Source organism: Prionailurus viverrinus, chromosome B4 (genome assembly GCF_022837055.1).
Source record: "Prionailurus viverrinus isolate Anna chromosome B4, UM_Priviv_1.0, whole genome shotgun sequence".
Taxonomy (NCBI): Eukaryota; Metazoa; Chordata; class Mammalia; order Carnivora; family Felidae; genus Prionailurus; species Prionailurus viverrinus.
The window spans coordinates 103,123,423-103,149,423 of record NC_062567.1 but is presented as its reverse complement, the minus strand read 5'-3'; the positions used below and the strand labels follow the sequence as shown (position 1 = coordinate 103,149,423).

Below are 26,001 nucleotides of genomic sequence, written 5' to 3'. Positions count from 1 at the left end.
TAATGGTCTCAATTAGAAAATTACATTCAGATTTTAAAAGAGAAGGCTCAATTAGCCTATAAAATTGAATTTGCACTTTGGTCAAGTGCAAATAAAAACTATAAAGACATACCCCATGCAACCATATAAATTATACGAATAACTGAAGATAACATCTCTCTGGAGACCAGGACATATTTTTCTAATTTTTAAAGGAAAAATAATTAGAAACATTGCTATTTTTAATGAGGTTACAGAGAAAGTAAAAACCCTTGACCTAAGGCTCTACTGGACTCATGACAGTTACAATGTGCTGTTGCAATTTATATTCTCATAAATGTTGAAGTTCAATTTCAATATGTCAAGAAATGTACTTTAGTCTGGTATGAAATAGTAAAAATTTCCTTGCTAGGGTATTTAATGAAGGTTCGCTCCACCAAATTATAGAATCACTTTGGTTCAAATTCATTTGGAAATCTGAACCAGAATTCATTAGGTCATGCCCTGGAAGGGTTTTCTCCAGAGGAAAATAAAAGGCAGGGAGGTAGGAAATTAGTGTAACTTAATACTACAAAGAAGTAAGTTACTTTGAAGCAAAATCGACCAATACATGTCTAACATGGGAAGTACAGCAACCATTAATATTCATCTTTATGGACATTTAAATTCATCAGGTAGATAAGGAGAAACTGAGGAATTCACTATACAGTGTGCCTTTAAAATAACAATGAACACAACTGGAAAAAAAAAGGTTTTTTCCCCAAAAGTAGTTGTTAGTTTTTAAAGTCTTCATTGTCTTTAGTAGTTTAATTCCCAAAGGAAATATCTAGTTTAGGAGTCTTAGTTTCTTTTTTTCCAACTTTTTTTTTTTTTTTTTTTTTTAATTTATTTTTGGGACAGAGAGAGACACAGCATGAAAGGGGGCTGGGGCAGAGAGAGAGGGAGACACAGAATCGGAAACAGGCTCCAGGCTCTGAGCCATCAGCCCAGAGCCTGACGCGGGGCTCGAACTCACGGACCGCGAGATCATGACCTGGCTGAAGTCAGACGCTTAACCGACTGCGCCACCCAGGCGCCCCTAGGAGTCTTAGTTTCTTAAGCTATAAGTAAAATTGACAATATTCTAACGAAATAGAAAAAAAAATAGAGTTTATTAGATTTGTCACATAACTGTGAAAATTAATTTTCACTCTAGGACTATAGGGGAAAGAGTATGCCAATTCTACCCACCGTGTGTTCACTTATATTCTTGTTTTATTCTCTAGACGAGAGACAAAACTCATGAGGAACTGTCCAGTGTCCACTCTACAGTATATGTTGTATTTCTTACTCACCTCTGCAAGAAACATCATGGGACTGCTTAATAAATCTTAATCGCAAAAATTACTGAATCATTATTCAACATTTGAAACTGAGGAAATTAGCAATCTTCTGCTAGTTGCTCAGGGGATTCTTGAATTGTAAAGAACCTCAACCTCTGAATTGTTAGGACTAACTGCAGAACCCAGGTTGCCAAGACTGCTAGGATAGAACTATTTAAAGAAGCTGATGAATAACTTTTCCTGAATACCTATACCCTTTCTTTCTTCACTATTTTGTCTCTAGGACAGGAAATTTCTAAATCCTCTATGCATCACTTATAAAATACCAGGAATTGATTATTCCAAGTTCCAACACCACCATGAAGTAACTGCTATTACAATCCCCATTTTACACATGTGTAAAATGAAGCTTAGAGAAGCTGATAACTTCCCCAAAGTTATATGGCTGGTAAGTGACTGATCTGGGAGTCATAGATTCTATAGCTAAGTATGTGAACCACGGGATCATGCCGATATCTTTGTATACACCGATATGTAGCAGAATGATATGTGATATATTGTTCTGTGGCAGGTGACTACAAAATTTTCTACACCAAATACGAAGAAAGGAAGAAGATATGCTTTTTGATTATACTGTTTAAAAGACATGATTTAAGTGTAAGAGATGAGATTTGAAAAGGGGAGAATACGGACGACATTTGCAATTATAGGTTTACTTCCTTCCATCTCCGTCTTCCATACTGATAGAAGTGAACTTCACCAGACCAAATGGAGCACATGATAGTTGTAAGAACAGAATGAAATGCAACGTTCTGTTTTGCTTCATATACCTCAAGAAGGGGGAAGAGGAGGAACTCAGGGGAAAGGCGAAGAAAGGGGGAATGAGGGAAAGTGAGAACTGTGTTGGATATTCACTTCCCTACCCCCACAATCTCCCATTTTTAGAGAAGGGTCACAACTACATATGGAGGGCAATCATAAGTTCCCCACGTGTCCAAGTAGAAGACTCAGAAGGTAGGTAAAGAGGAAAAGCAGTGGCTCTCCCAAGGAATCTCCCAGGCCAGATGTACACATCCTTGAGTTTTTAACCACAACAGACTTTATAAAGCCAGAAATGAGATGAGGAGTAATAAAAATCATTCATACCAGGAAGCTACACTGGGTCCAAGTGGGTGACTACCCCCATCTAACATGACACCCCTAAGAATTAACATTAACATAAGAAAAGTTATGTCCCTTATCATCTATGCCAATAATAGATTTATCAGCTGGAGATTCAGCTGATCAGTTGGCTCCTATCTCATTGCCAACTCCTGACAATCATATATGTAGAGCCCTTCCCCTCTTCAATATTATCTGTGGTCCCTCAGGGCCAGGAAAGGTAAGGAAGTAAAAAACAAACAAACAAACAAACAAACAAAAAAACCCAAACAAACAAACAAAAAAAAACCTAGATGGTATTTGTAAACTGGACTGTGAAGTAAACCTTGAATTCCCAAAAACTCACTGGATTGGGCTTTCTTTTAAAATTTATTTTTTTGCCATCTGTGAAAAGGTGGGTTCAGAGTGAACACAAAAAGTAATGAAAGTCAGAAACAAATGTCATTATTTGATTACTAAAGAATTCCATTTTGTACATGGGACTATGAAACCTGTATCTGTAAAACAATATAGAAATATATTTCATGTATCTGACTCCCCTCCCTAGTGTTATAATAGAAAAGTATCTTTTGGAACACAGGTTTATGGCCCAATATTATTATTTTTATTATTTTTATTTTTTTTATTTTAGAGAGAGAGAGAGCGAGCATGTAAGCCAGGCAGAGGGGCTGCAGTAGGGGTGGGGAGAGAGAGAGGAAGAGAGAAAAAGAAACTTAAGCATGTTCCACGTTCAGCACAGAGTCGTACACGGGACTCGATCCCATGACCCTGAGATCATGACCTGAGCCGAAATCAAGTCAGATGCTCAAATGACTGAGCCACCCAGGTGCCCCTATGGCCCAATATTCTTAAAAGAAAAGATATATAAAAAAAATTTGGGAGTCAATTACGTTATGAAATAACAACTTAATATACTCTGTGAAATGTTTAAAAGGAATCTGATTAAGAGAATCATTTATAACTGCCTACATTTGTATGTATTCTGTGAGAATTATAAAATTAAAGGTTGCTAAATTCAAAATTACTTCCTTTAAATTATAAAAAAACTTTAATAACATTTAGGAGACTATGATTATTAGTAGCTGTGAACTGTCAATTTTAAATTAAAAATTACTTAACATGGATAATAACCACTTTGACTCATACAAAAGATAATATTTTATTAAAGTCTTGGTGATTATTCTCAAGGATAATTTGAGGAGGAATCATCTCCTCCATCTTCTTTTCTTATCTTTATTTTTATTTATTTTTTGAGAGAGAGAGAAAGCCAGGGAGGGGCAGAGGGTGAGAGAGAGAGAGAGAAGAGAGAGAGAGAGAAATCCCAAGCAGGCTTCACACTGTCAGCACAGAGTCCGATGGCAGGCTCAAAACCACAAACCGTTAGATCATGACCTGAGCCAAAACCAAGAGTTGGGCCCTTAACTGACTAAGCTACCCAGGCCCCTCACTCTTTCTCCTTCTAAACTAGAGAACTGTTTGTTCTCACATCATCAAAGTAAAATGAAACAGTAGCTGAGTTTTCCTGGGTTCTTGCCAACAGATAAACTGAAGTGTGACTTAAGTTACTCAAAGCAGCACTAAATTTTCATTGTAATTGATAAGTTGTATAATAGGAATAGAAGTAGAACTGAAATAAACAAAGACATAAAAGTGTGTGGAAAATCTTAAAAGGGCAAAACCAGAGTCACACATATATACAAACAATGAAGCAGAAAAGATCCTTCTAATAGAACTCCTAGAAGATATTGCTTATAACCATCAAATCACCTTAAATGAAAAGTTCTCTGTCAAGACATCAAAAATAGGCTACATGATCTGTTGACATCCATCTTGGTTCTAAACATAAAAGATGGTGAGGTAAAGCAGACATGTAGCAATAATCAAGGAAAAGGCGAGGCTGATGGTGTAATTTCACAAAAGATTCTGAATTAGAAACTTCTTGATGCCCCTTGAGAGTCTGAGTTTATTCTTTCATGACCTCAGATCTTTCAGGGCTGCGAAGGACAGGTTAAGCCTATGTCTGAAAAGATTATATAACAAAATGTACTGGAGATATTAAAAGGGAGGAAATGTTTATTGGCAATGTCAGTTATAATATGCATATATAGTAAATAACTACTTATGTTCAATTCATAAAGCTTGGGTGGGGAGAAGGAGTTGGGAGGGGTGGAAAGAAGACAGGCAAGATAGAACTTGCTTGCAGGGGTGATCTGAGAACCAACATCGTTAAGTATCACCTGGGACTTGTTAGAAGTGTAAAACCTCAGGCACCATCCAAACATACTAAATCAGAACGTGCATTTTAACAAGATCCCCAGGTGATTCACATGCACATTCATGTTGGAGAGGCACTCGGTTGGAAGATGCAACCTTCAACCTCATCTGCCACTGCCCTTTGCTTTAAAGACCTTACAACCCATTACAACCTAGTTGAAATAAACCCCCTCTGGACCAAAAGTTGGCAGTAAAGTACAATTTATAATTGAAGAATCCAATGACTTTTCAAGGGGTCTTTGGTAATTTTGGAAGTATTAAAGACAAAAGGCCTAAGAGAGCTTTGAAAAAAATATATTTCCAACGTGTGTGTGTGTGTGTGTGTGTGTGTGTGTGTGTGTACACATTTCCAATCCACTTTGAGAAATAGTTTGATTTTGTTCCTTTCTTTCTTAAGAATTTCACTTTAAGGGTGCCTAGATGGTTCAGTCAGTTGAGTGGCTGGCTCTTGATTTCAGCTCAGGTCCTGATATCACAGTTGGTGGGATGGAGCCCCGTGTCTAGCACTGTGCTGACAACATAGAGCCTTCCTGAGATTCTCTCTCTCCCCCTCTCTCTGCCCTTGCCCTGATCATACTCTCTTTCTCTCTCAAGATAAATTAATAAACATTTTTTTTCAATTTTATGTCACTTCTAGTGGAATTTATAAAGAAATTAGTATAAAGTCTCTAATTTTAACATATTTAATTATATAAGATTGTGTCCAGTACAGAAATTTAAAGACAACAATTCTTTTTCAAATACTCCTTCTGCTCATTAAAAATCAGGGAAGCAATGGGAACCAGCTGGTACAGTGCAGGTCCTTACTACCTTAGGGAGCAGCGACAACCTGGCCCTTAGTCCTGGAAAAAAGAGAAGTTCACGCTTCATGCAGCTTTAAGTGTGTCCTTTGTCAGACACTGTACCAGTCTAAAAAGTTAGTATCTCTTTGAGAGTACAAAGGTGGAGTTCTCCCTCCTATGACTATAACTCTACTTTTCTAAAATTTATCATAAAGAGATAACTTAATAATATTGGAAGGGTCTTACTGTTTAGGACTTACACATTTGATAACCTGTTCCTCTATAAATCCTTTCTCCAACAATAAATTCAAGAATCGCAGCCTCTACATAGTCACCCAGTCATAAAGACATGAGGGAGCTAATGTGACACAGTAAAAACAGTTATACTTGGCCAGAATACACTAAATTTAAATCCCAGCTTTATTTTACCAACTGTGGGAGATATGGGCTCTTTTAAAGCCTCAGTGTCTTCATAAGTCAAATGGGAATATTGTTGTCTACTTCACATATGTGCAATTATAACTAAGAGAGTGAGAGATATAAAACACAAAATACAGCACCAGGCAGACAGAACATACTTAAATAAATGCTACCTTTGTTCTTCCCTTACCCTGTTAAGTGGATGAAAAAACAAAAAAATTCCGCCAGAGTCCATGAATGCTGTGAATCAGGTAAAGTTTGTTTTTAGTGCCTCTGGACTTCCTCCCAGTATCTCCCAAGTATCTTTGTGCCATCTCTAGCTTCTAGTTCTAGGAGAACACTGAGTAAATTCATTCACACAAAATGCTCCTAATAGAATAACTGATTCAATACTTTCTTCTTACAACTCTCTAGATATAACTCTACTGAGTTCTAGCATTTTAAATTCCTCTGATTATTTTCCTTTGATGATAACCAATCTCCTTTTTAATAATGCTCTCATCTGGAAGCATCCAGTACTTCTCCCATTTTATTTGAAGTACTAAAAATGTCAACACATATGGTTAATATTCATTATGTGAGGCCACTCGACATCTGTGATCACCCTCCCTATAAATGTATTTGGTAATCAGCCACGATGTGGACCCCACCTTCCCAAGAAGGCAGAAGCCAACTGCCTCGTCTTCCAACTCTCTAGTAGCCAAGAGTCCAACCCATGACTCAGGTATCACCAATCAGATGCAGCTGCAAGAGAAACAAGGTCAGCAATAAGCCTAACGGGGTGGCGGCTGCACCCAGGAGGACCATCTAATGAACGTGGGGCTTGCTCTGCTTGGTTCCTTGTGGGTGATGGTGGTAGAGCTTGGGACTGCAAAAGTTGCTGAGTCCCAGAGAAAGCTAGTTGGTTGGGCATTACTTCTGACTGTGTAGAGTGATCTCAAGCCCAAGAGAGAGCCTGTGGGCTACAGAATACTCTCCTAATAAATTCTGCTTCTGCTTAAACTGGCAAGAGAGAATTCTTCAGTATGCAACTAAAAAGTGTGACCCAGACATGAAGACAAGCTTAGGAGGAGGTCTATTTTTGGCAGTTTTGCTTTCAATACGATGACAGAGGCCTTCATCCTAGCTTGGAAATTTTCTGTTTGTTGATAATGCCTAATGTGTTCTATGCTCACCTTCAGAAATTTTCTATTTATGTTAACATTTATATATACAAAACCAAATAAAACTACATATATGTATAAATGCTAAACATGACTACACACACACACACATATGGCATATAACTATACATAATCTTTATATATACACAAATAAGACTATGTATCACATCTATATACATGCCACATATACACTATATATGGTATATATACATACCTGTACCCTACATATAATTATACTAACATACGTGTAATTATGAGTATGTATATAATGTCCTCAATCCACCCTCCAATCTTTTATCCTTTCAGTCACCATTTTGATGTCTTTAGTACTTATGATTTAAGTTCTGAAAAGATACCTGTAACTTCTATTTAAATTATCAGCCTATCAGATGCTGGGGTGGCTCAGTTGGCTAAGCATCTGACTCCTGATCTCAGATCAGGTCATGATCTTACAATTAGTGAGTTCAAGCCCTGCATCAGGCTCTTTGCTGTTATGCAGTATGTAGTATGCAGCCTGCTTGGGATTCTCTCTCTCTCTGCCTCTCTCTCTGCTCCTCCCCTCCTCACATTCCTGTGCACTCTCATTCTCTCATTCTCTCTCAAAAATAAAAAAAACACTTAGAATATAATAATAAAATAAATTATCAGTCTAACAATTATCCATTACCTCCACTGCAGTTATAACCTCAGAGATCCTATTAATCTCTCAGTAATCTTTTCTAATGTCACACTGTTCCTCTTTCAAACCACCTATTTCATTTTCAAAGATATTTTCTGTGTCAGTTAGGCTAGGTTAGGTGACACTGTGGTAATATAAACACACCTTAAATCTCAGTGAAGTAAGACAACAAAGTTTATTTCTCACTCACTCATTCAGTGCACATGAGTAGGGAGGTCTGTCCGCCTCTGGTCATTTCAGGATCAATTTCCACAATTTCCAAGTCAGAAAAGGGAAGGACCTGGACTCTTACAGCTTTGGCTCAAAAGTGACATATTCATATCCACACACATTCAACAACCCAAATAAGATCCATAAAGGTCTTCAACTTGGAAAAAGCAGAAAAGTATAATCCTATTATGTTTATTGAAGGTGGAAGGCCTACACATTTGGTAAACAGCATTAATTCTTTCATACCACATAATGTTCTCGTGAATCACCTAAATAGCAGGAATTTATAGATAGCCTAAGTGGCTCTTGGGTTTAATGTAAATCTCACTGCTTTCCTGAGGGCTCTTTACTTGGATACATCTGATTTGTCATTCTTATCTGAACTGACAATTTGAAATCCTATATTTCAAACTTTCTATGTGCTAATTCTACACAGACAGATCACTATCCACTACTGAGAGTTGAAATCGGTCTGTTTGAAATTTCTCAAATTTCAAGCCTCTGGAAGGTCCCAATACGATGAAGATTTGTCCCTTGATGGTTAGCCCCAGGACGTTCCCTCTCCCAATCTAGTCTCATCCAGGTGGAATAACTTTTTTTTTTTTTTTTGGATTTGTGATAAGCCATTTTTTCCTCATTAATAGACTCTTTGGGCAATTTCACTGGAATTAGCCAAGGAAAGGTAAGTTAAATTAATGTGTTCAAACCATTCCTTGAACTACAACATTTCCTAAATTGCTGATTTTGGATAGGACGGTAGCCATTAATCCAGTCAACCAAGACAAACCAGGGAGACATCAGCTCTTTCCCTCATATCCTGCCTTATACTCTTCCTTCACCAAACCCTGCCAATTTTGTCTCCTAAGTACCTAGCAAAACAACAGAGCTCTGAGGAGAGAATTAATACCAAACTCAATATACAATAATTTGGCATTACCAGAGGAAATGTTACAGGTAACATTAAATAATAAAGATCTTGATAGCTAAGGATTTTGATAATGCTGCTCAAGGCAAAACCAGTAGCCTTTCTTACTCCTTTCAGCAAAGTCCTAAGTGCTCTTGATTAATAAGGGAAAAGGTTGCTATTCAGTTTGCACAGTAAGTACTCAAGAAATAGTTGAATTTGATAAAGGGGAAAAACAGAAAAATGGAGTAAAAACATTCATGGGGACTGCCACCAATTTGGGTAGGCTATAGCCAGGTTGCTGTGTCCATAATTGCAATCAATATTAGGAAGGTGTTGACTGCAACTTAATGAGAAATGCAGACTGCAGAAAGCTAGAAGGAAGGTTCTGAAAAATAAATCCTAAAGATTTCTACATCACCAAGGTATAACAAAAATTTTCCACTGGTTTCTGGCACTATGGTAACTAAGGAAAAGTTATGAGTGATATATTTAACAAGGACGTTATTTTTGTAATGTTCTTATAATGGGTTTCAATTGGTAGACTTTGAATTTCAGGTACTGACTTAATATGTAGCAAAATGCTTTACTGATGAAAGTATCTATTATGATTAAGATGAATTAGCCTGTAGAAAGTTGTGCATATCCATCCTTGCAAATGGTTTATTGTGACTAAAAGCATGGTGTTTTATTCATGAAGAACAAGTTCCTTCCCTATAACAGCCCTAAGCTTGTCATGCAAATGGAAGTGTCCTTTAAAAAGTATCCTTGCATTGAAGGTTCTTGCAGACTGGCTATAGTTTATTTTATAAATATACCAACAGTTGACTGAATACTGGTTTCTCTTTGTAGATACCAGCTTTATGAATGCTAAATGTTAAATGTGGAGTGAGTACATTCAACTGAGACCTCACAGTGCACTCTTTACTCTCAGACTTTGAATTTATTTAAAACTTACAAAAAGCTAAGTAGGAAGCCAAGTGGTTCTCAAAGGACAATGCAAGGGATACTTGAGGTATTGGAAATAGTCTGTACTTTGACTATGATGATGGATACACAAGCCTGTACACATGTGATAAAAAAAAAGGCACAGAAATAAATAAATACACACACACATACACACACACATACATACATACATACACATACACACAGGGATACAAGTATAACTAGAGAAACTCAGTAAGATCAGTGGAGTGTATCAATGTCAATTTCCTGCATTTGATATTATACTATCATTTTATGATATTACCCTTGGGGAAACTGGATAAATGGTACAGGGGATCTCTATATTATTTCTTACAACTGTATATAAATCTATAATGATCTCAAAATAAAAACTAAGCAAAACTACTTTTCTTGAAATGCCATGTTTTAAAGCCATCCAAATGTGAAGGAATTCCTTTGGTATTTTTCTTCCCTTGTAAGAGAGTAATCTACATGATTATAAACCTATCCTTAGAATCAAGCACAGAGCCCATAGTGTGGATGTCAGCTAATGAAGCATTTAGATAGAGATTTAATTAAGTGAAATTCAGGTAGTATTTAATTAAGTGAAATTGTGGGAGAAGGGGTATTCATATTGCTAATAGAACAAATACTGCTTTTTAAAAAACTGTATAAATCATTTGAGTTTCTTAAAAACATTTTCCTTTAACCTAAAACACCACTTATGGATGCATTAAACATTCTTTTTATATTCACAACAAAAATTGTTGATCTGCCTTTTAATTGCTTTGCTAATATTATAATTATCCTTTATGATATCTTTCTGAAGATAGAAGTATTAAAAGGTCTACAAAGATATATTGTTTCAGGGCCATTTTGAGACTTTGATAAGCCTTAGGTATATTTGTATTTGACAATCCTCTCCACCACCAAACATAATAAAATAAATTCATATGCCACATTCATGGGAATGTGGAAGGGAGTGTGAAGGGAATCACAAAGGAACGTGAATTTCCCTTTTCATGGGAAAAGGGGTCTCAATATTTTTCAGAGTTCTGAATGCTTATATGCCCTACATATACTGTGCACATGGACTTTAATGAATACAATACACCTGACTGATTTTAGCATGGTAAAAATCACAATTCACTTCAAGAATGTGGAATAAGGCGGTATGACAGGTGAATCAGTATACCTAATTGCCTTCCCAAAGCCACGAAGTTGGTCTTCTAAGCTATAGTAGCAAAACAAACCTGAGCATGTGGGCAGCACTGAAGACCACATCGAACTCTGTGCTGTCCAATTCAGCTGCTTTTTTTGCCATTTCAGCTGCTTCTATGAGGCGAGCTTCTTCCAGAAGAAACTGACCTGTAAAGTATAAAAGCAAGTGAGCTTCAACTTGGAAAATACAAATCTAATCCTGTGAAGCCATTAAAGCTGCTACAGAGGAAAATATAAAAATAGCGGTAAACATGATCTGAAGCTAAGGTTTATGTATGCTGTACATCTATATCTCTTCACTTGGTTATATTTTATATGCCTTTCCCTTCATTGCAGGACATCCCAATGTACCCGTCTGGTACATTAATAGAGTTGGTTCTTTTCTTGTCCTTAAAAAAAAAATCGTGTATAGACTATCGAACCAAGAAATAAAATGAATACATTTAAAGATATATTACAAAAAAGAATTAAATTTATTTTAATTATTAGTCCTTTAAAACAGCTACTGTCTCTTATGTATATGTGCAAACAAGGCTATCTATATTGAGATATATTCATTTCTTATATTCAAGCAGCACTACAATTATTGAAGGAACACACAAAGGTCCATTTAGCATTTACTCACTATTAATTAGATTGGTTACTAAACATGGAATAAATATTAACAAGTTCACATTTTTGAGATTACTTTCAAGTCTGCTTTGCAAGGTTAGAATTATTGCAGATAGAGCCATACTATTCTTTGAAACTATACCTCAAGAATTGATATAGGGTACTATCCCAGAAACATATTCTAAGGACAAAAAAAAAAAAAGAAGAAGAATCGGGTCCAATTTTAAGGATGTAAATAGGCAAGCAGAGAGAATAGGCTGACTTTTTGATTTTTTCCTTTATAGCTGGAGATTTATTAACAGCACAAGTAATGAAGTTTGGCCCTATCTGACAAAGTTTGGCCCTTTCAAAAGAAAACCAAAGCAATGCATAACAGTCTTCTAACCCAAAAGGACTGGTCTTAAGATACAAGAGGACATTTTCTGTTTTAAGAATTTATAATAAGCTACAGATATTGCTTGTATTTAAGCATTTCTAAACTTAAATTGGTAAGAAATGGTAAGTAAAGATAAACCTATAGTTTCAAGCCTACTTATTACAGTGACAAAGTTTTAAGACCAGAACTTAGACATCTCTCAGGTATTTCTACTAAAAGTTGTACATTACTCTTTTAGTTTGTCACCTAATACTATGCCTTTCTCATGCCTCAAAATAAACATAATTGTTGGTCAGAAGATTATTAAGGACACAGATTTATAAATGCATTTGACCCTTGAATACACAGGTTTGAATTACATGGGTCCACTTATACGTAGTTGTGTTTTTGCTTTGTTTTTTGACAAATACAGTACACTACTAGAAATGTATTTTCCCTTCCTTATGATTTCAACTTTTTTTCTCTAGCTTAATTACTCTATTCTAAAAATACGGTATATAATATACATAACATACAAAATAGGTGTTAACAGTCTGTGTTATCAGTAAGGCTTCTAGTCAACAGTAGGCTATTAGTAGTTAAGTTTTGGGGGAGTCAATAGTTATACACAGATTTGCAACTGTGCAGTGATCAGTGCCCCTAACCCCCATGCTGTTCAAAGGCCAATTGCAGTTACATTTATAAATAGAAGAACACAATACTTATGAAATTTGTGTGTATACTAACTATAAATGTGTTGATATGAGGTTCAACTGAAAGTATATGCTGTTTAAAAACAGCAAAATAAGAATAAGATACTCTATGGCATCCTGAAAATTATTAATATCTCATCATTTATGTCTTAGTATAGGATACCAGGCTAAACCCATTCTTCAGTTACTCTTATTATAAGTGTGTATTTTTTTCCTTTTTCAATGTTTTTTAAAAATATTTATTTATTTGAGAGAGAGAGAGACAGACACAGAGACAAAGACAGAGAGAAAGAGAAACGTGAGTGGGAAGGGGCAGAGAGGGAGAGAGAGAAAATCCCAAGCAGGCTCCTTGCTGTCAGCACAGAGCCTGACACAGGGCTGGATCCTACACACCCTGAGATCACAACCTGAGCAAGATCAAGAGTCAGATGCTTAACTAACTGAGCCACCCAGGCACCCCTTATTATAGGCTTTTCAAATTAACACATAATATTAATTGCCACCTGCCTTCAAAAAAGTAATGTTCACCCAAGTAAATGCATTAACAAATATGTTAATTACTATGTGATATTTAAACAAAGGATAATGTAGGGATTTATTAATTGTTCTTTTCCCTTTCCAGACAGCTATTAACTCTGAAATGTATTCTGTATTAATAGTTAGGAAAATACAACAATTAACTGAATAATGAAGGTTATTTAGTAAAATTCATTACTCCAGACTATACAGGGTAAAGAAGATAAGATACACTAGCTCTGGTCCAAAAAGAAAAAACTATACAAAGGAAAACGAAGAGAAAAAGAGAGAAAAGAGGGACATGATACCTACACTATCCACACAGAAACAGAGGACAATGGCAAGAAGCTTGTGTGATACAGATAATGATACTGGTGGTTTAAGAGGTCAGTTTAGATGCAAAGCCCCAAGGGCAAAGCCTTTCAAGCTCTGTCAGTGCCAAACACATCTATCTCTCTTTCTTTTTCTTTCTTTCTTTCTTTTTTTTTTCTTTCTTTCTTTCTTTCTTTCCTTCTTTCTTTCTTTCTTTCACAGTTTTATTTTTTTATTTTTATTTTTTAATATGAAATTTATTGTCAAATTGGTTTCCATACAACACCCAGTGCTCATCCCAACAGGTGCCCTCCTCAATACCCATCACTCACCCTCCCCTCCCTCCTACCCCCCATCAACCCTCAGTTTGCTCTCAGTTTTATGTGGATCCTGAGAAACTTAACAGAAGACTATGGGGGAGGGGAAGGAAAAAAAAAAGTTGGAGAGGGAGGGAGCCAAACATATCTTTAATGTCCAACAACAACAAAAAAGGATAACAACATTAACTAGCTGTATAAAATTAAATACACAATTTTTATCATAATTTTAAAACATTTCTTTTGCTTTATGTCAGCTTTGCCATGCAAAATGCATTTACACACTTTGCAAGGTCCCCAAACCACATGAAACATGTAATTTTTACTCAACAGTAACAGAAAAAATCCCCATATGATCATTTTTAACAGCAGAATTCATTCATCATATTAACATTCAGAAAAACAATACCGCAGCATATTAGATATTTGCATAATTCCCCCCTTTCTGTTCTCGACGGACCATATATCTCAATATCCCAGCATTAGTGTTCTGCTATGATAAAGGCATAAAATATTATGCAGTGTGGACCATTTGGTGTCTGTTTTTAAACTGAACTTGAAAATGAGAATCGAGGTTGAAAGTGAATTATTATTCTGTTATCTTATACAATGATTGTTTGTTTGTTTGTTTGAAATATAGCCCAAAATTAACGGGGAAAAGAGCAATAAGCATTTTAAATACAGAGAACCAACATAAATTGGGAAATAAAGACACACTAGGTTTCTTCTTCTTTTTTAAAATTTTAAAGTTTATTTATTTAATTTTGAGAGAAACAGTTTGTGAACAGGGATGGGGCAGAAAGAGACTCGATCCCACGAACCATGAGATCAAGCTGAAATCAAGAGTCAGCTGCTTAGCTGACTGAACCACCCAGGTGCCCCTAGCTTTCTTTTTAATAACTATCCAAAAAGCCTATATTGATAAGTCATTGGGGGAAATGAGGAACAAAATTTGCTCTTACTCCTTCTGGAAGACTTTGCCTCAACTTACTCTTCCAGCAGCTTTATATATTATTGTTCCCACCAGACACTTGCCAACACCTGTTGTCTCTTGGGTTGTTGATTTTAGCCATTCTAAGGTGTGAGGTGGTATCCCATTGAAGTTTTGATTTTCATTTCCATGATAATAATAAGTGATGTTGAGCATCTTTTCGTTTGTTTCTTGGCCATCTGGGTATCTTCCTTGGAGAAATGTCTATTCATGTCTTCTGTCCATTTTTAATTGGACTATTTGGTTTTTGGTCTTTGAGTTGTATCAATTTTTTATATATTTTGGACACTAACCCTTTATTGAATATGTCATTTGCAAATATCTTCTCATGTTCAGTAGGTTGCCTTTTAGTTTTGTTGACTGTTTCCTTTGCTGTGCATTTTTTTTTTGATGTAGTTCCAATAGCTTATTTTTGCTTTTATTTCCCTTGCCTCAGGAGACATATCTAGAAAAACATTGTTTTTTCTAGAGTGTTCTCTGAATCACTGATGTCAGAGAAATTACTGCCCATGGGCTTTTCTAGGATTTTGATGGTTTCAGGTCTTTTACTTGAAGGTCTTAGATCTTTTACCACTTTGAGTTTAGTTTTGTGTATGGTGAAAGAAAGTGGTCCAGTTTCATTCTTTTGCATGTAGCCGTCCAGTTTTCCCAATGCCATTTGTTGAAGAGACTTTTCCCCATTGTATATTCATTCCTCTAACAAATTCATTCAACAAGGGAGTAATAAATATGACTTTAATTTTTTACTAGTACCTATTGATGCTGCTATTCCACTGTCCATAGTTTGAGAACCAGTGTCTGATAGGAACAACAAAATAAACATTTTGTACCATAATCTAGATGCTCTGTCTGGATTAGTCACCAGTTAGATTGAGGTTTTTTTGGTCAATCAACTACATGTATTCTTCCCTATATTACAAAAAATAATGGCCAGGTTACACATACACGTGTAGATAGAAAGATACATCTATATCAATAAGATATATGCAGTAAATACAAGTTTACTCTTCAAACTCTTAAAATAAGGAGATTTAAGAATTTTATCCTTCATATGTAGAATAGTTATGAGAAATCACTTCTCTTTCACATATAGTAAACAAGCACATCCTTTGTGTTTGATAATTGAGCTGAATTTCAAATAAACTATGAAAATCTTAAGTAAAATATATTTTGTTCTTATGTATGTATTGTACTACCATGCTTTATTATTATTTCTTTGGTTTATAATTTGTCTTACCCAAGTTAATTATCATCATCTTATTTGTCTTCAATCAAAGGAATAACAAAGGCAAAAACAAGATGAGAAATTACAATTAAAGAAAGTAATCTGAATAGGGAAATACAGAAAAGGGTATTTAAAGAGAAAGCATTCTCTAGAGGTCCAGATACAAAAAGTTGAAGTCTCCCCAGAGGCTAAAAAAGGCAGAGGGAAAAAGCAGTTGACAGTTCTAGATTCAAGTGCTTCTGCATTACAGTTATACCATTTCCTTTCTGGATAATTCTCTAACTGACCCCTTTAAACAACTTGGTAGATTTTTACCAATGTTTCAATAAGACAAACTGGTGAAGATCAAGCCTTCATTAATTCCTGGCTTTAGAAAACTGCCTGAAAGGTAGAAATCCACAATATAAGTTGGCCTTAAGCCCAAGGCTCAAATACTGCTTTGTAAAAATTCTGCAAATAAACTCCCTAGATTAGTTGGGATTGGCATTTTTTACTAAAATATATGAAAAAGTCACTCTTCTGATCAATGTAACTAAATTAAAGAGCTAAAACAATCTGTAATAGGTGTCATGCTAATACAATTCTCTTTGGGAAAAATCATTCGTATGTAGCTTTAAAAAATGTTCAAAGGCAAATGAAAATCTTATTTATAAAATAACACCGTGAACTTAACATTCTCATTAAATAGTTCCCCTTGGCAGAGGACATCAGATATCTAAATAGATCCAGAATTGTTTGACTTCTACCACTACCACCTTGTCTCAAGCCATCATGTCACTCTGGATTGCAGCAATTACCTCCTGACCAGTCTCCATACTGCTGCCCTTGACCCTAAAGGGTACACAGCAGTCAGAATGATCCTATTAAAACGGGAGTCAAAGACCATCATTCTACAGGTGACTCAGGGAAACGTAATGTCCCTTATCTTGGACTACACTGCCTGATACAGTCAGGAGGGAGTTCCTCCACCCATTCTCTGACCTCATCTCCTTTGTCTCCTTCTACTCTCCCTCTTGGTCACTTATTCAACGTACACTGGCCTCTTGCTGTTTGTCTAACACATTGGAGAAACAAAGACTCCTGCTTCAGAGTCTTTATTTGCCATTCCCTCCACCTAGAGAGCTCTTTCTCCAGATATCAGAGTGACTCACTCTCTTACTTCGTGGCACACTGTGGGGATTTAATAAATACACATTCAATAACAGGAATGAATTACCTATGTCCCTATGTGGCTACTTTTTGTCATCTGCAAGTGTAAGCTAGAGTCCAGCCAGCATAGGTCACCAGGCACTTGTCTATTCATATCCTGTCACCTTAAGAGTGATTTTAGGCAGGGCTGCACTAAATGGCCATACATGCTGTGTACTGCAAAATTTCCAAGGTTGCTATTCACAGTGAGGTCTCTATGAGTATAAGCAACATGGCAGCCCTGGTTTTAGATCTCCAAATTTCTCTTAGAACATGGCAAATAACCCAGACGTCAATTATACCTTCAAAGATATACTAATTCCACAACAGTTCAAACTAATGCAATTTGACTAAAATCTATTATACCCCATTGTACTTTGGAATAAATTCAGTAGTCTGGGAAAAGAAGAAGAAACAATGGGTTAATGTATCCAATCCAAGAAACATATATTGTGCCTAATACACATAAGATATGGTGATACTGGCAGTGGAGAAGGGGGAAGATACATGCAACATTTATCCTTGAAACAGTTCCAACTTAGTAGAGGAAAGAGGAGATTATGGAGATATTTTAAGTGCAAAAGAGATGTAAATTTGAGGAGATGTAAGGTATCACAAGCTAAGTGCATTGTGTCTGGATGGTGTAAACACTTGGTTTTTGTTCAACTTATAATCAAAGTTGAATATACACAAAGGGGACAAGTAAGGGTATCACTTGGAATTTTCACAAAGTGGCTATGGTCATATAATTATTAGCCAGATCATGAAAAAGAACATTACCAATATCCAGAAGCATCTAATCTTTTTTTAAAGATTCAGCAGACTGAAGCAGGGGAAAACCCTGGAAGATGGTAGATATATTTGGGCTGATTTTGTTGATATCTTATGGCAATAAGCCAGGCAGGTAAAGTGGAACTGTAGCAAGCCCGAAATGTTTCTATTCAGGAAGGTGAGTAACAAACACCTGATAAGATAGGGTAGGGGGTAATGCGATGTTCAGGAGTTAGACTGGCTGTCCAAAGAAGATGCTGCTAAGGAGAGGTTTTAATGTATGCTAATTAGACTTGGAAGGATTAAAAATATGGAGGGGAACCTTCCCTTTTGCTTCTCTGAAGGAAGGGTTGCTGAGTGTCTCTCTTTCTGAGCATCCCTTGCATTTCAGGTATGCTTTTACTTTTTTTTTTTTTTTAAGTAATCTCTATGCCCAATGTGAGGCTTGAACTCATGACCCCGAGATCAAGAGAGTCACATGCTCTATCAACTAAGCCAGCCAAGTGTCCCTGCTCTTAATCTTTAAAACCAGTCTCTCTCCCCTTCCCTTCTATTAGTTTTGTTGCTTTGTGTTTTTGTGCTCTTGGAAGCCTGATTTAATAACAGCTCTGGTTTATTGAGACAAACCCAACGTGATAAATGTGTGGTGGTTACTGGCCGAGAAAACAGGTGGACCAGGTGAGTGAGGAAAGGGATACCCAGGAGATCAATCTGGAGTGGTCACTTTGAGGTTGGGAGGTCCCCTATTTGTCCCTGTATGAACACGAGACCAAAAATTTGCCCTGAATTGGACAGGTGGCAAGGAAGGTGTCTGGTGCAAAGGAGATTAGAGGAACAGCAGGCCAAGGCTCTGTGCTCAAGTAGAAAGGAGGTCAGGAAGGCTCGGGATGCTTTATTACATTTATTTCTCCCCTGCCTCTTTCCTGAAGGGTTATGAAATGCCAGAGAAATATTGAGGAAGTTATGAAGACTGTCAGATAAAGAGTGAGAAGTAGAAGGAGGCGAGGAAGAGAAGAAGGGAGACTGGGGAGAAAGTAAAAAGATGTCAGAGAAAGAAGGAGTGGGAGGAGGGACAGGGAGGAAGAAACCTCACAACCCACTATAAGTGTAAATAATATATATATATATATATATTTTATATAAACCAACACACTGTATGAAGGAAAACAAGCTCACACTGGGCTTTAAACAATCTGAGGAGTTTTACCACCTAAAGACGAAGGTAAAGATATAACTAGATGAAGAGTGTGACCTAATCAAAGTATACAGGTGAGTAGTGTCATTTGCTAGACAAGGGAGTTGTAAGGAAAGAAATGAGGTAGACATAAGGTCTCAAACACAGGGGAAGTCAGTAAGGAAGGGAGTGTGCCTCTGAGACTAATTTACGATGGCAATGAGAATGGAGAGGGGTGGCTCCCAGAGCCAAATGCTTATACCCTTTTCCTAGGAAGAGCTCTGAGTCTCCTCATTGCCCTCCAACACCATCTCAATGGACTCTTCTGAGGGGTTCCTTCACAGATGTGTCACTGAGGCACAGAAGAGTTAATGGCAGGGTAGCAAACTTCGGGAACAACTGTCTTCAATTAAGTGAAAGGCAGAACATAAACAAGAATCTCAAAGTGCATTCCATCACCAAATCCAAATAGCTAAGGCTGGAAAACCAGTATCTCTCTTTTTCCCTCTCTGCCTTCCTTGCTGGTTCTCTCACTCTGTTCCCAATTACTTGTTACCTATAATACTCATTCTTCTTGCAAGCAATTGTGTCTTTTCTGTTCTCTCTTTCTGTCTTCATGTTGATGGATACAGAGTCCTCTTTTTCTTCGTATCTAGATTTTTATTGTCCCCTTTCCCCCTGATCTCTGTCTCTTTTTTATATACCTTATCCAAAGTTCTTTCTATAGGATTCATTCATTCTCCAAGGTATCGGTATGGGTCCTATTCCATTTTAAAATAATAAATGGTCATTGTGACAACTGAGCACATATGACAGGCTAGTTATTTTACAGGACTGTCAATAAATCCTCACAAGCTGAGGCAGTAGCAATCATCTCTAGATTAAGAAATTGAGGAACAGAGAAGCTAGCAAAAGGTAGACCATGTTGAAGGAGCAATTAACAGAGGGGCTGGGAGAGCCACATTCCAAAATCCATTACACCCCCCCTATCCCTAATCTAAAGCTTAACTCAGTTCTTATCACCTTGCTTTTGTGGCTTCTTGAGTCCCATACAAAGACAGATTCAAAATAATATGCATATATAAATTGTTGCTGTGGTCTGAGTGTTTGTACCTCTACTCTCTCCACCCACAAGTTGATATGTTGAAATCCTGGAGCCTTCATGAATGGGACTAGTCTCTTCATAAAAGAGACCCCGGAGAGTTACCTTGCCCCTTCCATCATGTGAGGGCACAGTGAGAAGGCTGTCAATGAGGAAGTAGGCCTCCCCAGACACTGAATCTGCATACATCATGATCTTGGACTTGCAGCCTCCAGAACTGTGAGAAACAAATTTCTCTTGTTCATAAACCACCCAGTTTATGTTGTGCTGTTACAGCAGCCCCAATGAACAGAGGCAGAACTTAACTGTACCTTTTTCTTAACAAAGCATCACCTAGTTACAATTTAAAGCAAAGTGGACTCTATTCCCATGCAAAAAATGGAAGCAGAGATGAGAAAAGGAAAGAGCAAAACTAACTAAAGGCCAATCCGTCCTTCGGCAGTCATCCTTTTACTGCAAAAATACTGACTGACCATCTTTGTTATGTGAGGCACTGCAGCCAGTACGGGAACCTCTGGAGCAAGGCCACTCGGGTTACTTTCATGAGTCTTTGATTTTCAGCCACAGTTTCCTCACTTCACAAACAGGAATATCCTTGCTGTGTTATCAGGAAGAGTAAATGAGATCATGTCAGTACCACTGTGTGGGGTGACATCTGGTGCCCTGCCTCCTATCTTTCCTTTTCTTTCCTCTTTCCATGAGCTCTTTTCTTTCTCTGTACCTTTCAGGCTCTGTCCCTGCCTTGATGACTTCAAGCTGCCCTTCCTTCCTACAGCCTTGAAGTACATGCTTATGAGAGCTCCATGCCTGTGTTTCTCCCCCAAGCAGTGCTCCAAAATCTCAGCATTCTGGGTCTTTGTCACCACTGAGGACTCACCAGGCTCACACTTAGTGCGTACAGTTGAAAGCACAAGGCAAACCATAAACATATCCTAGGCTTTAGAGTGAAAGGAGGTTCAAATCCTTGCTCTGCCAACCAGCTAGGCATAGGGCCTTTAAATGCTGCCACGTATACTCCTGATACCTTAAATCCCACAGATGTAAAATAGAGAGGATATGATTTCTGCACAGTGTTAGATTGCTGAAACAACAAAAGGTACATAGAAACACCCAGCATTGGTGCAAAGACATAACTGTTGAACACTGAGCTTCAATAATAGCACTAGCATTAATGAGCACAGATGTGCCCAGCATGACACCAAATACTTTTCTTCGTGGAAATTCTCAAAACCCTGGTGTCAGGTCATACCATATTACTTGAATTGATTTAATCGTTTTAATACTGTGAAACGTCTTAATCCTCCTATGTTTTATAACAATAGTATTCTTTTTGTTTTTAGAATTAATAAGGAAATGTGGTGGGTGCAATGGTCCAAATGTTTGTGCCCTCCCCAAATCCATATTTTGAAAACCTAACACCCAAGGGGATGGGAAAAAAAAAGAGGGGGGGGAGTGAGTCCCAACTTTCAGTGTATTTGGTATATATTTCATGTATCAATAAACCTACCAATAGAGCATCTGTGGATGGAAAATATACCTGTTCATGTCCTCTGTTGACATAGACAGTATAGTCAGGGTCCCTTGGTTCAAATGCTGCCTCTACTATTAACTGGCACTGAAGTCTTGGGTAATTTATCTTCCAGCTTCATGACTTCACTTTCCTCTTCTGTAAAATGGAGACAGTCAAGCAATCTCCCCACCTGGCTTTTGTGGGGATTAAATGAGAATTCCACAAGAATTTCTCAGGACACAAAAGCCCTAAGTAAATGCTTGTGTTATTATTATATTTGATGAATTCATCACAGAAATGTGGTACTTAGTAGAGATTTCAGGCAAGATGCCTTTCTCTTTTTATTCCTATCTCATTTAATTTTTACATCTGAAATTCTACATGTTGAGTTCTGTCAAATAAGTTTTGGAAAATTATTTGTTTACTATAATAATTTTCCTGCTATCTTTTCTACCAACTACCTGAATAATAGTTTAAGACACTTGTTCTTTCACATTTTATCAAGTATATATATTCCTTCATAATAAATGTACTCATTAAAGAAAATATAAACAGAAAATATTAAGCCTGCAAAAAAAAATGGCTGCAAGAGTCCAAAATGCTAAAACATCTACTATTAAAATTGCTTCTTTGGTTTTGTTTGCTTTGCTTTTCCAATGATGTGATTATTTTTCAAAATTTAATCACTCTTCATGTACAGTAACATAGGCAGTTGTCTGTGTTACATATTCTTTATAAGTTTAACTTAGGATATTAAATATTTCATCAAATGGGAATAGCAATAACTTATTTAATCATTTCCCCTTTTCAGGCATTTAGATACCTTCCTATTTTTGCCTCTAATAAATAGCAATGGTATGGCCCAATTACTACCTTTTGTTAATAAACATAGAAAAAATATTTTCTTAACATATATTATCAAGAGAATTATTGAGAATAAATGCTAGAGTAACAAGGGAATTTATTGCTATTTGAATTTGAATTTCTTTATTTCTAAGGAAATTCTATGTTAACCTATCTTTTAAAATCTGTTATATTTCCTCTTTGGGGAATTATTTGTTCATATCCCTTGGTCTTTATATTCTGTTTCCCTTGTAGTTTTATAGTTTCTCATGTTTTAAGTAGACAGATGTTTTAGCTTATGCTTTTATGGAAATTATTTCTTATCCCTTACCTGCTTGTCCTTTTACTGTATTTCTTTTTACATTAATCCTTTAATTTTTCCTTTATTCTTTGGTTATTAGCTTAGAGAATCCCTTCCCTGTTTTTCCCATTTTAGTCATGGTTAGTTTTAATTTCAAAAGGCTTTCAAAAATACCTCACATAAAATACACACCAGGTATGAAGATTAAATAATATTAACCTATTAGACACATTGTAGTAATAACAAATTTAAAAATAAAAATTCAGAGGTAAGAAACGAAGTAGTTTGGAATGACATTTAGAAACATCATATTCTAATTATATACCTGTGAACTGCCTGTGATGTCCTTGGAGCAATAAAGAGACACAAATACTGATATTTTAACAAAATATTTTGGTCTTAAGCATTAAACATAACCGTTATCTCAATGTAATTTTGCACAGACTCACCAAAAATGTATTTTCATTTTAAATCAAGGAAACGCCATTATTTCGTTCATTATTTAATTTTTAAAACTACTCTTGGAGTTTCTGAAGTGATTAAAAATAAAATGTTACAACACATTCAACCTCAGCTAACTGCCACCTACTGACTAGCTTTAATTATGATAATAAAAAGTAACTACACACCTCTTACCAATTCGACTTATCACATATTTTCAACTTCCTCTCTTATAGTGTTCACTGGTGAAATATCAAATATAATTTTTTAACAATTTCCACAAGGATCTACTTTTTAAAATGCAATTTAAGGGCATATAAAGTATCCTAGAGACAAACAGACTAGAACTTTAATTGTAGAAAGTTCTGGACTTTTCAAGTTCTTCTCCCACTATGTATGTTGAAAATTTAGGATCCAGAGAGTCACTTGGAAATTCTGAACTTCCGTTATTTCAATCAAATGGCATTGAGATCTATTCCTAACTCATAGGAGTTAAGACAAAATAAAAAAAAACAGAATAAATGCAATAAGACATTTTCAGGATTCTAAAATTGATAGTAGAGCCAAATAATAACCTAGATAATTACAGTTTTAAAAATTCTACAATTCTCTTTGGGTTCAAGAGGAAGAATAACAAAATGACTGTTTCTCCACATTAGAAATGATTTCACAGTTGTCTGGACCAGTCCTTTTCCATTCCCATTGCTTGAATTCTCTCTAACATCCTTAAAAATCTACAGTTGAAAAATCTTCAATGGGCACTCATTTCCTAACCTGGAAGCTCTCTTATGTTGGATGTTCTTCCTTCTATGGAACCAGAATGTATCTTCGCAGAGTTTCTAGCTATGGTCCTAGTTCTGTCCTTGACCTATTCTCCAGACATATGCTGTGCCTTCTGCCTCCAATATTTTCTCTGCTTTATTATTCTCCAAAGTATCCACTTGTTTCTCCATTTTTTTTTTTCTGGTGAACTACTATTCATTCAAATATAGCCTATGTGTCAGCTCATCAGGCACAGTTCTCCTGCACCCCAGCCTCCCAAATCGAGGCCCCTTTATTATACTATATCTCCTTTATAAAACCAATTGTAATTATAATTAAATGATTATTTTTACAACGTGTGCCTCCCTCATCGGTTTGCAAGCTCCCTGTTGTCTCCTTACATCTAACTTAGTAAATACTAAGTTGGATTAAGAGGTTCAGGACTCATCACTACATAGTTGAACTCTTGGAATGAACACCTTCACCCAGAGAGAGTAACCGAAATGAAGAAAATGAGGGGAAAGGTTACGGTCAAGAGGTTGCTGAGAAAAGAAGAAACCATCCAAGGTCAACATAAAAGAGTACTTCTAATAGCATTTATCATACTCTGCTTCCTTTTCACTTTTAAGCTTTTGTCCTTAATATTTAATGAATTTCCATCTACCCAGATGTATACATAGTAGGTATCTCATAATAAATGCATTTTGATTTAATTTGTTTCGATCTACATAAAATTTACTACTAAGCACATAAAGAAAAATTACAATATATCTTTTTGACAAAATGGTTTTTCTAGTAATTTGTAAAAAAAAGACAGAGACAGAGACAGAGACAGAGACGTCTTGTCTTAAGTTTTATTTTTTTGGCAGAAACTTTCCATTGGAGCCATAGGGAAATCCATGGAGAATTCCATGAATTACAGGCCCACATGAGACAGTAAGCCACCAAATCCTCATCTTTGACATTTATAAACTACCTTCCATAAAGCCTTCAGATGATTTCTTTCATATGGACATGGGGTACACTGTAAGCTTGATGACATTATGAATGTAACATTATACTATTACTGACACCATAGTTTGAAACATATTTTCTATACATTCCTTAAAAGTTTTGATGAACAATTAGTGAGAAATTGAGTATATATTAGCAACAACATGAAATCCTAGCACTGAAACACATTTTGAAAGCCCACATCAACTCGTTCACACTTTACAGATAAGGAATCTTCATCCCAGAGACTACAGGGACCAGAGAGCTCTACATTTTTTTTAAACTTATTTTTATTTATTTGGAGAGCACGTGTGCACATGCACAGGCATTCACATACACGCCCACGAGTAGGGGGAGGCGCAGACAGAGAGGCAGAGAGAGAATCAGAAGCAGGCTCCACGCTGTCAGCACAGAGCCCATCACAGGGCTTGATCTCATGGTTTGAGAGATCATAACCTGAGCTGAAATCAAAAGTCAAATGCTTAATTGACTGAATGACTCAGGTGCCCCTTAGAGGGCCCTACATTTGACAAACTTACTGAACCAGTTTTACAAACCTGTCTAGCTTTCTTTGTGGCAAGCCAACCTGAAGCAGAAAAGACAGTCTGCAAATGCAATCCCTTCCCCAAAACAAAACTAGTGGATTAAAAATGCAAATAACTGAGAATACTTTTAAACACTGCCTTCTTTTTTTTTTTTTAATTTTTTTTTTCAACGTTTATTTTATTTTTGGGACAGAGAGAGACAGAGCATGAACGGGGGTGGGGCAGAGAGAGAGGGAGACACAGAATGGGAAACAGGCTCCAGGCTCT

The 26,001-nt window shown here is 36.5% G+C and overlaps 1 protein-coding gene across 2 annotated transcripts in view; it reads right to left on the bottom strand.

Annotated features, from left to right (window-relative positions):
- Nucleotides 1-26,001, bottom strand: part of TMTC2 (transmembrane O-mannosyltransferase targeting cadherins 2) — a 416,958-nt gene that overhangs the window by 73,161 nt on the left and 317,796 nt on the right. For both annotated transcript variants that reach the window (XR_007154185.1, XM_047868211.1), the window contains exon 10: nucleotides 11,096-11,210. Coding sequence is in view for 1 of the 2 variants with exons in the window: in XM_047868211.1 (XP_047724167.1) it covers nucleotides 11,096-11,210 (115 nt within the window). In the remaining variant the exon portion in view is untranslated. The remainder of the gene's footprint in view (nucleotides 1-11,095; nucleotides 11,211-26,001) is intronic.